Source organism: Amblyraja radiata, chromosome 26, assembly GCF_010909765.2.
Source record: "Amblyraja radiata isolate CabotCenter1 chromosome 26, sAmbRad1.1.pri, whole genome shotgun sequence".
Classification (NCBI taxonomy): domain Eukaryota; kingdom Metazoa; phylum Chordata; class Chondrichthyes; order Rajiformes; family Rajidae; genus Amblyraja; species Amblyraja radiata.
This window is the reverse complement of record NC_045981.1, coordinates 12,267,682-12,281,589: the sequence shown is the minus strand read 5'-3', so window position 1 is coordinate 12,281,589 and position 13,908 is coordinate 12,267,682. Positions and strand designations below refer to the sequence as shown.

The window sequence follows — 13,908 nt, the reverse complement described above, 5'->3', positions numbered from 1 at the left end:
TCTCTGCACTCCGCTATCTGCTCAGAACGACCCAGCTCCCTAATCCCATTTACAGACCGTGTAACGGGCGAGGAGGGTGGGCGGGCGGGAAGCAGCAAGCAATGGATTATGTATCGATTGGACTATCCTTTATCTGGGCTGCAGGAGTTTCATTTGCAGCCGTTTGGTTCTTCTGCATCGTTGTTCTTCCTTGTTATTGGCGTCAGCACCCGAGGATCTGGTCAGATGAAAACTACCAACCAAAAAAAAATCCCTTAGCTAGTTTCGTCTACCGTAGCTAGTTCACTCGCGGGTAAACCGCCCCCCCCGCCCCGCCCCCCGGCCTGATGTTAGCGACCTGGATACACTCTGCTGTAATAAATCTGCTCACTCGTTGGTGCTGGTTTTCCTGTGGCTGGAACAGCAGCCCAGGATCTCCAGCCTCGGTACAACTCTTCCCCTTTCAGCTCTTGCCCTCTTAGGGTTTCAATGATGATCACTATGTTTGAAGCTGCGGCTGCTGACGTCTCAGCTTAGTGCTTAATTGCAACGTTAATAAAATATAAAAAAACGTTTCCCAGTCTGTGATGGTGCTCCTCCGTCCCCTTCTCGGTGTTCATGTCCACTGCCACGGGTTGGTGGCGACAGGACAGTTCTGTTTGAGGTGCACTTCGTAGAGCGAACTCACCGAACAAAAGTTTTTTTTAAACTGCAGATGTTGGAAATCTGAGATAAACACAAGTTAAAAGAAATGCTAGGAAGTTTCAGAGAGCCAGGAGTGACAGGGAGAACGTTCAAACTCCTTACACACAGCACCCGTAGTCATGACCAAACCCGGGGTATATGGCGCTGTAAGGCAGCAGCTTTGTACCACCCTTAACTCTTTTCCACTCCCCACAGGTGCCACCCGATCTACTGAGCGTTTGCAGTAGTTTCTGTTTTAGTCTCACTTACTCAGCCAGTTGTTATCCATGACGGTGGCTTTCCCTCAGAAACCTGTAGTGAGCTTGTTTGTCAGAGCTGAATTTACTTTGAACGTTCACTCAAACCACGAACAGCGGTTTTTATGAGATGGAGTAACTTCTCACCAGACCTTGCCCTGAAAGAAAATCAAAACGCTGCAGATGCTGCATATCTGAATTAAAGACACGGGAACTGCAGTTGCGGGTTTACAAAAATAACACAAAGTAAGTCAGCGGGTCCGGCAGCATCTCCGGAGAACATGGATAGATGACGTTTTGGGTGCTGACACAAAATATCGCCTATCCATGTTCCTCAGAGTGAAATAAAAACCAAGATTCTTCAACAAAATAAATTACCTTAAAGATATAGCATGGAAATTAATATTTACTTTGATGAGAGGGTTGTGAACAGCATAATAGCTCAGGCTGACAATCATATGTAATATTTTAAATGGATGTTCTTGTGGATGTAGTACTTCACCCAAAACAGTTTGTACAGTTCTCTGTAAATATTATTGCAAAGACTCAATTTTGAGTAGTTAGACATTAAAAGTATCGCTAGTCAAGTTAACGAAAAGAGCATATTTCAATCTAGTTTTGTTCGTATCAAAAGTAAAGCAGCTCCAGTTATGCAATAGAAATTGAAACCATAACTAGTGCCATTATACTTAAGTGGCTTGATATTGAGGCATCGGATAAAGCCAGTACTGTGATAACTATTGGCATTATTCATTTTCAGAAACCTTGGATAGTTAAAAACTCCAATTAAATACTTGTGCTTCACAGCTTCTTCCTCTATTGTAAGCCTCAGTGAACCTTTTCTTCTTATGGTAGAAACTTACAGGAGGAATTCTCTTTTATTTATACTCAAGCTTATTGTTAAAGCAGCCAATTATTTACATAGCTGAAAGATCAGAGCATCTTTCAATGTGCAATTATCATCAGATTCTCAAACACAATAATAGGCCCTAGACAATTGGTTGTCTCGTGCCATGATTTCAATCTCACATAATTCTAGATGTCAGAATTTCAAAAGCAACAATATCTACTATTAAAGGTACACAAAATTGCTGGGGAAACTCAGCGGGTGCAGCAGCATCTATGGAGCGAAGGAAATAGGCGACGTTTCGGGCCGAAACCCTCTATTCCTTCGCTCCATAGATGCTTGCTGCACCCGCTGAGTTTCCCCAGCAATTTTGTGTACCTTCGATATTCCAGCATCTGCAGTTCCCTTTTGAACACAATATCTACTATTAAACAAGTTATCCAGCCGAAAGCAGGCTTGTTTAGAATTCCATCCAAGTTATTTAATTTAGCCTGAACCTAATAATTATTACAAGCCACCTAATCATAGACAAATGCTTGCGAAGGCAGAATCTAAAGCATGACCAAGATACAGTTTCTAAAATTGCAAATTAAGTTACTTCGATATAAAATTAAGGCATGTACCAAGGTAAGCTTTGACAAGTACAAGCAGTCCTTCAAAACTAATTCATCTGCTTCAAATATACATATCAATTTAGCCAAATTCTGCCCCTCAACTGCCATCCAGTTTATTCATCTGTCACAAGATTCAATGTGTGCCATTTTAATACTAGTCCAAGTTCCTGGGCATGCAAATCTCTGAAGATCTGTCTAGTTTAGTTTAAAGATACAACGCGGCCCTTCCATCCATCGAGTCAGCACTGACCAGCGATCCCCGCACATTAACACTACCCCACATACTAGGGGCTTTTTTTTTAACGTTGCTACCAAGCCAATTAACCTACAAACCTGTACGTCTTTGGAGTGTGGGAGGAAAACGAAGATCTCGGAGAAAACCAACGCAGGTCATTGGGAGAACGTACAAATCCCATACAGTCAAGCACCCGTCGTCAGGATCAAACACGGGTCTCTGGCACTGTAAGGCAGTAGCTCTACCGCTGAGCCACGATGACAGCCCTCCATCGTAGCCCAAAACATTGATGCAATTACAAAGAAAGCTCATCAATGCCTCTACTTTCCGAGAAGATTGAAGAGATTCAGTATGACGATTAATGCTCTATTGAACTTTCAGGTACAAGAGCCTGAAAACCGTGAACACAGGGTTCAAGAATAGCTTCTTCCCTGCTATGTATTAATCAGGCTCTTGAATACTGCGCAATACTAACCTCAGCAACTATGAACTTTGTCTTTGGGTCTTTAGTCACAGTATAAATTGTTGTGCTATTACGGTTACTTAGTATTACGATTATTAATATATAATTTAAAAATTCAATAAATAATCTGTTTATTGGGTTTAAAGCTCTGTTAAGCTGCTGCAAATCAGAATTTCATTGTTCTGTTGTCAGTTCCCACAATTACACATTCTTGACTCTAATTCCCAGTCATGTTATCTGCACATTCATCAAGAAACAAGAGTTGGAAAAAACAATTAATCCACTTCTCAAAGTTTTCAATTCTGTGACGGTGGCTTTCTGTAACCTAAACAGTTGTAACACCTGTACGAACAGTAATAGAGGTCAGGTTTGAACCTGGGCCGCTGAAGCCAAGGTAACAGCTCTAATGGCTGTGCTGCCTTGCTGGTCAGAATCCATATACCTACAGTTGCTCCATTTGATACTCCTATCCTACAACAATGACAGCAAGCTTGAAGGAAATGTATTGTTTTGTTGAAATAATTTAAAAGTTCCTTTGGTTCAGCCATGATCACAATGAATGGTGGTGCTGGCTTGAAGGGCCGAATGGCCTCCTGCACCTATTTTCTATGTTTCAATTTCACTACAGAGCAATTCTATTTTAGATTGAAAGATATTACAAAACCCCAAACAAAAAAATCTGAAGCAATTGTGAAAGAAAATAATCTTTAATAATATCATCCTGCATGTGAGCACACACATAAGCATCCAGAATTATTTTTGTACCAGCATTTGGAAAAGATATATCAGAGATTGGAACACAAATTTAGAAAGTGTTGATTTTCTCAGATTACCTCAATCATTAAGGTAATGATTGAGGTAATCTGAGAAAATCAACACTTTCTAACTTGAGCTCAAAGAATTGTTAAAATCATCCATGCAATTCAGGTGAAGTGGAAAATGATGGCATTATGCTTTACTGATCAGAGAGACAAATCAGATAGCCTATCTTCAAACAAACCTGCTAATGGCACAAGGAATTGACTCCACTAGCTTTGACAATGGTAGGATTAATACATTTTGGTTGCATACAATGTATAAAGTGACTCGCATCCTTCTTTTAGAGCCATTCGCTGCTGTAATTGCCACGTTTTCACCATGGCAGTCAAAGGCTTTGAAAATGCCTTTCTCAGTCAACAGTTCAGGTGCACACCCTTATCATAATAAACAAATGTATTGAGAAATAGTTTAGTTTGCACATACAGCATGGAAGCAGGCCCTTTGGCCCACCGAGTTCATGCTGACCATTGACCGTTAACTTTAGTTCTATGTTACCTCACTTTTACATCCACTTCCCACACAATTTAGATGTAAATTAACCTACCAGCCCGCATGTCTTTGGGATGTGGGAGGAAACCAGTGCACCCAGGGGAAAACCGCGCGGTCACAAGGAAAACATGCAAACTCCTCACAGGCAGCACCCGGGGTCAGGATTGGACCTGGGTCTCCAGTGCAATGAGGCAGCAGCTCTACCAGCTGAGCCACTATGCTGCCCAGTCTATTCTAGATTAAAAATAAAAGTAAAGATCATCAAATTGAGGGGGCATATTTACAATATATTACAAAAGCTTGAGCAATTACACTTTAAAAGTCCATCTTCTCCAATGTACAAAAAAATGAATGCCATAAAAATGATTATTTAAACAGACAAAATGAGAAACCACTAATCATTCTAACGACCTCTGGAGAATTTGTAATAGAATCCTTAAGATGCTTGCAGATACGAATGACCTTTTACATAGTCCTGAACAAAACAATAATAAAATTAACCCTTTAATTAGGAATAAATACCTGAACAATAATGATTTTTAAAAGACGTTTGGACAGATATATGGATAGGAGGATTCTGAACCAAGTGCAGGAAAATAGGATTAGCCCAGCATGCCATCTTGGTTGGCATGAAGGGTCTTCTTCTATGACTCTAATATTGACCACGACAAAGTGATAGAAGAAAAAAACATATTATACTACTCCTTCCATGTAAAATGATGGAAGACACTACATTGACATGATCCTCAGTTTGAGGAGCGATTAAATAAGTTGAGCTTAAATTACACTGTTAATAGGAGAATATTCCACATCTCTACTAAGTTACAAGATCTTCAATTGTACTTCTTGTAACTTTTGCTTTTTGTTCAAATGATTCAATCATTTCAGAGACTTGTTTCTTCTGGAAAGGAAACAAAAGTCAATTTTTTTAAACAAACAGGTAATTTGTTCTCCCACTAAGTTCCCCTTTCCCTTCAGTTACTAAATTCACATTCACATCATAGCTGACACAAAATCCAAAATACAAACAGAAAATGGAAACACTTAGAGGTACGCATTAACTTTCTCTCTCCCCATCTGTGGAAAGAGAGAATCAAGGATTTGATAAATTATCAGAACTGGAAAAGTAATCAAACACATGAACAAAGGAATATGATATGGCGGAAGCAGAAAACTGATTATCAGAAGAAATTCAGCAGCTACTGGAAGTAGAGAAAAAGTTGGAAATTGGTCAGATCTGGTAGCATGTTTTAAATATTACAGGAAGATGATCTTGCATCAGAGCTGCTCGTTTCTAATACAAACAGCAAAGCATGCCCAAAGTAGCAGAGATACCAGAAATGCCCAAAGCTAACTTCTATTGTGTTTGACTCAAGTTAATCAAAATCAGCAAAATTGAGAATCAATTGGTCAAATTTCTACATTCCATATTAAAATTCCAAATAGTTCAATAAAATAGACAAAGTAAATGTAAAAAAACTAAAATTTCTCATAATCACCAGCTGGATATAAATTTCCAAACTCCAGCAGTCTGCTTCGATTGAATTTGTTACTTCAGAATCAAAACCAAAAATGATTTAGAAAATTGTGGGTCATGGTTTGATAAGAGTAAATTGCATTAAGAAACTAAATTGCCAGGAGTTGGAATTAATGAGAAAATTATTTTTTGTTCAAAAAGATTTAATTTAGAAAACCAAAATTAACCACCAATATTATTCGCCTAGTGTAGCTATTGATTCTAAAGCAGAGGTGACAGGAAATACACAAGCTGATATACGCAAGTTATTCTTGTTATGGGGTGGAAACCTTTCTTTAAAAAATTCTGCCTGCTGCAAATTCTTCCCCATTTTTGTATACATTCCATATTACTGATGAAGATGATGACAAAATAACCAACCGTGATATTCTTTACTCTTTCCTTGTCCAGCTTGAGGAACTCTTCAGCTGTTAGATGCTCAAACTCCTTCTTCAGTGCAATGAAAGCACACTTTGGTGAGTGATTTTTATGTTCAACTCTGGGAGAGAATGTAAAAGTTAATAGTCAGACATTTCCTTTCTTGAGGATGGTCACATGCTGACAGTCAAAATCCATTGCCACCTTCAATGCATTATCACATCCTTATGTCGATTCGGGAAACGTGTTTAAACAATCAAGACCTCAAGGAAAGACACAAAATGCTGTAGTAACTTAGTGGGTCAGGCATCTCTGGAGAACTTTGATAGATGATGTTTCGGATCTGGTCCCTTCTTCAGATGGAGTTTGCAGTTTATTGTTTCTACAATCAAGATCTCAAATCTGGCACAAAACATGGTATACCAGGCAGCAGTGATCTCAGCCATCCTATTTACTTCCGAGACCTGAACTAACTAGTTTAGTTTAGTTTAGAGATACAGCACGGAAGTCCGCATCGACCAGCGTTCCCAGCACATTAATGCGATCCTACACACACTAGGGACAATTTTACATTTACACCAAGCCAATTAGCTGCCAGTACGTCTTTGGAGTGTGGGAGGAAACCGAAGATCTCGGAGAAAACCCACGCAGGTCCTAGCGAAAAGATACGAACTCCATACAAATAGCACCCATAGTTGGGATTGGACCCGGGTATCTGGCGCTGTAAGGCAGCAACTCTAATGCTGTGCCACCGTGCTGCCCCTACAGTAGTTACCTCAAGCCACTTGAATTATACCAGCAGTGCTGTTCTCAAGGATATTACAAATTCACTGGAAGCATAAACGAACCAAAGTCAGCATCTTCTCAGAGGGCAACACTCTCAACATTTACATACCAGCATGCAGGTACAGCAGGCAGTGAAGAAAGTGAATGGCATGTTGGCCTTTATAACAAGAGGAATCGAATATAGGAGCAAAGAGGTCTTTCTGCAGTTGTACAGAGCCCTAGTGAGACCACACCTGGAGTACTATGTGCAGTTTTGGACCCCTAATTTGAGGATGAACATTCTTGCTATTGAGGGAGTGCAGCATAGGTTTACAAGGTTAATTCCCGGGATGCTGAGAGAATGGAGCAGCTGTGCTTGTACACTCTGGAGTTTAGAAGGATGAGAGGGGTTCTCATTGAAACATATAAGATTGTTAAGGTTTGGACACACTAGAGGCAGGAAACATGGTCCCGATGTTGGGGGAGTCCAGACCAGGGGCCACAGTTTAAGAATAAGGAATAAGCCATTTAAAACGGAGAAGAGGAAACACTTTTTCCTCACAGAGAGTGGTGAGTCTGTGGAATTCTCTGCCTCAGAGGGCGATGGAGGCAGGTTCTCTGGATGCTTTCAAGAGAGAGCTAGATAGGGCTCTTAAAAATAGCGGTCAGGGGATATGGGGAGAAAGCAGGAACGGGGTACTGATTGGGGATGATCAGCCATGATCACATTGAATGGCAGTGCTGGCTCGAAAAGCCGAAGGGCCTACTCCTGCACCTATTGTATATTGTCTATTGAGTAATGCACAGTCAGCAATGTTGGGTAGGATACATCATTCGCATACCCAACATCAGATTCATGAAACAAATATTCTTAATGGGATGTAATTACCAGGCAAACAAAGAAAAAAGATCCATGGCTATGCTCTGAGCCCCTTTGGAAATATGGAAAGTTTGGCAGTGGTTCAATGACTCTTACTAACTTCTAAAATGCACCATAGAAAGCAAGCTATCAGAATGCACCACAGTTTGGTCCGGCAATTTCACTGCTCAAGACCAGAAGAGATTGCAGAATGGCGGATGCAGCCCAATCCATCACGCAAACCAGCTTCCGCCCACAACCCCCCACCAATTGACTTCATCTTCACTTTACGCTGCCTCAGGGAAGCAGCCAACATAATCAGGAACCACTCACACCCCAGTTGTTCATTCTTCGCCTCTCTCCCATTAGGCAGAAGATATAAAGCACCTGGAAACACATATCAACAGTTTCCAAAAGTTTCTTCCCTGCTGTTATCCGACACTTGCACAGACCTCTCATAAACCAAGGATGCATTCCCAATCTCACTTCTCCCTGGATTATTACCTTGTCGTGGTGAAGCTTGTGTGGACCTGAGATCATGAGAGCGATGCCGTCTGGAGCTATGCTCCAGGTGGGGCCACCCATGGCCGAGGGGGAGTTCTCGGACAAAGAGCAATCCAACTAAGACCTCAGGGTGGAACAGGCAGAGGATGATGGCTGACCTTAGTGGAGCGTCACAACGGCTGGGAAGGCTGATGAAGTCTGCAGCAGAAAAGGGTCTCCAGTCGTCTTGGACTCCATGCCACTGGATCCTGACCCAGATCTGTCAAGGACCATGGGGTGGCTGTCTGTGCACCAATCTCCCCACGTTAAACAAAGTCACGCACAGGCGTCCTCCAAATAGGGAATAACACCCTGGAGACACCCATGGTCAGCCATGACTGAGGGGGACCTAAATAGATTCCCAATCTCCCAATCCATCTTGCTTGGGCTCTTGTACTTATTTAAATTGCAGTTTCTCTGAGCTGTAACAGAATATTCTGCACTATTTCCCTTCTCTTTTTGTGCTACCCGATGTACCAATGTAATTATGTATGGTATGAGTTACTTAAATGGCACACAAGACAAAGTTTTTCTTTTTTTCAATTATATCTCAGGTACAAGTAACAATAGTAAAACAAATAAACAGCACTGAATCCTCTGACAACTGGCTGTCATTTAAATGCAAGCAATTATCCAGATAATTGTTTTGTACTTACAAAGGTTCATCTTCAGGTTCCCAACCTTCCAGCTCTTTGTAACAAAAGAAGCACTGAGCAACATCTGGACAGTTCTCACTTGGGGTGTGAATAAACCCTGCTGCAGCCATCTGATAACAAGAAAAATAAATTCAATTTGATCTGCTGTCTACTTAATGTCAAAGGGAGATTTAGAGCATCAAGCATCAGCAACCAGACCAACTGTTCCTTCCAGCTTCAAATGTTAACTTGGCTGCCATCAAAAGTAAGCATTTTATATATCGTAGCTGTCCGTAGCGGCGACTGCAGAGGGTTCATGGCCCTGACCACGGTGAACAATGGAGGATGATTGACTGAACGTTATTGGCTTCCATCACGGTAAAGAATGTTGATTCCACTATGGTGGATGTTTACGTTAAATTCTATTGTGTATTGTGTTCTTTTTGATTGTATGGGTGCATGGCAACGCAATTTCACTGTACCTTAATTTGTGCATGTGACAAATAAATGTGAACTTGAACTTCATGCAACCTTCTACCAAAGGCTAAAATTTACGCTACGGCTTACACAAAAATGCAGAAGCAGGCATGTCAATGCAAAGATATGAAACCCAGAAATAAGGACCAAGTCAATTACTACACAAGGACAAAGGAAAATATTTTGAATGAGTTGAAAGTAGACTATCTTCTTCTCCCCCCAATCAAGGACAGGTCCAGGCAAAGATCTTATAGCGAGCAAGGTAGCCCACTCGACGAAAAAGACGTAGTACGGTCATGGGCAGATTCATGGGTAATTTAAGGACCCATTTCCGTAACCGGCTTCCGTCTCCGCACCAAAGATTCCATAGGATAATAGTGCGGAGACGGAAGCCGGTTACGGAAACATCTTTGTCAAAATAAAAGTTATTTGGTAAAAATCTTCTCATTTTCAGAATTTTAATTTATTAACACAATCTGTTCCCCCACAACGTTGATTACACTGCGAGTCAGGTCGGGTCCGGTTACGGAAATGGATGAAAAAAAGGCCCACGTTCCATTGCGTACTACACGTCAGCCCATTGCATTTAGCAGGAGTGGTCTACCTTACTCCGCTATAGGATCTTTGGGTCCAGGTATCGTAGCTGGTTCGACCACCTCCGCTGGCAGCATGGTCCAAGTGCCCACTACTCTGTGTAAAAACCATGCCCCGCGCATCTCCTTTGAACTTTCACCCTCTGGCCTTAGAGCTATATCCTCTAGTCTTTGACATTTCCACCCTGGGGAAAATATTCAGAATGTCTTATCCTCTTTATGCTTTTCATAATTTTATATACTCTCCACATCCACTCTCTTTCACTATTCTGTATGTTCCAATGAGGTCCCCCCCTCATTATTCTAAACTCCAGCGAGTACAGGCCGAGTGCCGACAAACGCTCACCATAGGTTAACCTACTAATTCCTGGGATCATTCTTGTAAACCTCATCTGGACCCTCTCCAGAGCCAACACATCCTTCCTCAGATATGGTGCCCAAAATTGCTCACGATATTCCAAATGCGGCCTTACCAGCGCCTTATAGAGCCTCAACATTACATCCCCGTTTTTGTATACAAGCCCTCTTGAAATAAGTGCTAGCATTGAGTTTGCATACATTTTCTTTACCATCCTATCTATTTGTGTTGCCACTTTCAGGGAACTATGAACTTGGACCCGAGAACCCTCTGCACATCAATGCTGTGGAAGTGGTTTGGCATGTATACTTTTCCCTGACATTGAAATTGTCAATGTTTGTAAAGCTATGCGAGGCATTGATAGGGAAGTCAGAACATCTTTCCCTGTGATGGAAATGTCAAAGACTAGAGAACGTAGTGTTAAGCTGAGAAGTGCAAAGTTTAAAGATGTGCAGGGAGCCTTTCATTCTTTAAAACCTATTGAATAATGAAAGGGCCTGGTTAGAGTGGATGTTTCCACTAGTAGAAGAGTCTAGGACCAGAGGGCATAGTCTCGGAATGAAAGGACATACCTTTAGAATGGAGATGAGGGGGAACTTTCTTTAGCCAGAGGGTGGCGAATCTGTGGAATTCGTTGCCATAGACAGCAGTGGAGGCCAAATCAATTAATACTTTTAAAGTAGACATTGACAGGTTCTTGATTTGAGTGTCAGGGGTTATGGGGAGAAGGCAGGAGAATGGGGTTGAGAGGGAAAAATAGATCAGCCATGTAGACACAATGTGTTGAATTGCTTAATTCTGCTCCTATGTCATGGTCATTTTCCCTCCACAGATGCTGCCTGATGCACAGAGTTCCTCCAGCAGCTTGTCCTTTGTGACCCATTATCTGCAGTCTTTTGCGTCTACTTTAAAAAAAAAATCTGTTCCTATGACTTATGAGATCTCTCCTCCCTCATCCTTCTACACTCCAGCGGGTACAGGCATCAAATGCTCCCATTCGTTAAGCCAACCAACCCCAGGAAGCATCACAGCTTGATTTGGGAACAGCTCCATACAAGACCACAAGAAATTGCAGAGAATTGTGGACGCAGCCCAGACCATCACACAAACCAACCTCCCTTCTATTAATTCCATCAACACCTCACGCTGCCTTGGCAAGGCCAGCAGCATAATCAAGGATAAGTTGATCTTCCATCAGGCAAAAGGTATAAAACTGCAAAAACGCACACCTCCAGATTCAGGGACAGATTTTTCCCCAACTGTTTTCAGGCAACTGAACCACTCTATCAACAACTAGAGAGCGGCTCTGATCTACTATCTACCTCATTGGTGAACCTCAGACTATCTTTGATCGGACTTTACTGGCTTCATCTTGGACTAAACAGTATCCTGTATCTGTACACTATGGGTAGCTCGATTCATGTATTGTCTTTCCGCTGACTGGTTAGCACGCAACAAAAACTTTTCACTGTACCTCGGTACACGTGACAATAAATGAAGCTCAAACCAAAGATCTTTGGCTCAAACTATGAGTTTGTGCCGCTATGACATTAGATCCCCCCCTTCCCTCGTCCTTCTAAACTGCAGCGAGTGCAGACGCTCCTCGTATGTTAACCCAACCATCCCCGGGATAAATGGACTCAGTGCGGCTCTAAAGATGTTCTATAGATATTCAATGAACATTTTTACAGCAGTGATAGATAGATAGATCCTGGATTAGTACGTGTGTCAGGGGTTATGGGGAGAAGACAGGAGAGTGGGGTTAGGAGGGAGAGATGGATCAGCCATGATTGAATAGTGGGGTAAACTCGATGGGCCGAATGGAGGAGTTTTGGTGGGATATGGACCGAACGCTGTCAGGTGGGGACTAGTGCAGCGGGGACACTGTCGGCCGGTGTGGGCAAGTTGGGCCGAAGGGCCTGTTTCCACGATGTATCACTCGATGAACGGCCTTATGACACGCTCCTGTCCCTTATGACTTTACGACCTATGTTAGTATCGCCCACTGCCGCCGGCACCACTCACATTCTCGGGTGTGCAGCCACAGCCGTCGAGGAAGGGCCAGTTCTTGAAAGTGTTCAGCCGTTCCTGGAAGAAATAGTATTTGCGGTACTGCTGCAGGTAGACCTCAATCACGGGATCTCTCTCTCTCCGTGGGACGACTCTCCGCCAGCCCAGGCCGCCCATTAAAAACGTCTTTGATTCAAACCGAAGATTATAGAGCTCCTCGAGTATCTTTGATTCAAACCGCCCGCCGGTCCGTTGAGCGCGCGCCCTGGCCGTTGATTCAAAGTTTCAAACCGCCCGCCGGTCCGTTGAGCGCGCGCCCTGGCCGTTGATTCAAAGTTTCAAACCGCCCGCCGCTTATTGGCCGATGACGGGATGACGGGAAGACGGGAGCCCGGAGGCCCCGCCCCGTAGTAGTCGACGTCAACAAAGCGTTTGGATTTCGATGGCAGACTCTCCAGTCCTGGTCGAATTCAAGACAGAATCCCTTCCAAAAGTGGTCCATTTTGGCATATATAAACATAGAAACATAGAAATTAGGTGCAGGAGTAGGCCATTCGGCCCTTCGAGCCTGCACCGCCATTCAATATGATCATGGCTAATCATCCAACTCAGTATCCCGTACCTGCCTTCTCTCCATACCCTCTGATCCCCTTAGCCACAAGGGCCACATCTAACTCCCTCTTAAATATAGCCAATGAACTGGCCTCGACTACCCTCTGTGGCAGGGAGTTCCAGAGATTCACCACTCTCTGTGTGAAAAAAGTTCTTCTCATCTCGGTTTTAAAGGATTTCCCCCTTATCCTTAAGCTGTGACCCCTTGTCCTGGACTTCCCCAACATCGGGAGCAATCTTCCTGCATCTAGCCTGTCCAACCCCTTAAGAATTTTGTAAGTTTCTATAAGATCCCCTCTCAATCTCCTAAATTCTAGAGAGTATAAACCAAGTCTATCCAGTCTTTCTTCATAAGACAGTCCTGACATCCCAGGAATAGCGTAAGAGAGTACATACCCAAACCAATGAGGTGCTTCAAATGTCAGCAATTTGGGCATATAGCTAAAATGTGCAAGGGGGCGAGGAAATGCGCAAGGTGTAGTGGGGACCATGAATATGGTCAGTGTGGAGAGGGGGTCAGACCAAAGTGCTGTAATTGTGGAGGAGAGCATAGATAGTGTGGCTTACTGGGGATGTGAGGTGATGAAACGCGAAGCTGAAGTACAAAACATAAGAGTGAAGGAAAAAGGTCTCCTATGCAGAGGCAGCAAAAAGGGCTGACCCTACAAAACAGATGAATGAAAGAAGGATCAGGAGGGAACAAGATGTGGGCATAATGGAGACAATAAAAGAAAAAGAAAAGAGTATATGGAAAGAAAAGAAAAACCTGGTTATA

At 42.7% G+C, this 13,908-nt stretch overlaps 1 protein-coding gene across 1 annotated transcript; it reads right to left on the bottom strand.

The window, feature by feature from the left end:
• Positions 1–4,584: 4,584 nt before the first annotated feature.
• On the bottom strand, positions 4,585–12,698 carry birc5 (baculoviral IAP repeat containing 5). The gene is made up of 4 exons (XM_033043972.1): positions 12,537–12,698; positions 9,105–9,214; positions 6,285–6,402; positions 4,585–5,288 (listed from the first exon to the last, which is right to left on the bottom strand). The coding sequence occupies exons 1-4, from the start codon at positions 12,696–12,698 to the stop codon at positions 5,205–5,207; spliced, it is 474 nt and encodes a 157-aa protein (XP_032899863.1). The 3' UTR covers positions 4,585–5,204.
• Positions 12,699–13,908: the final 1,210 nt, after the last annotated feature.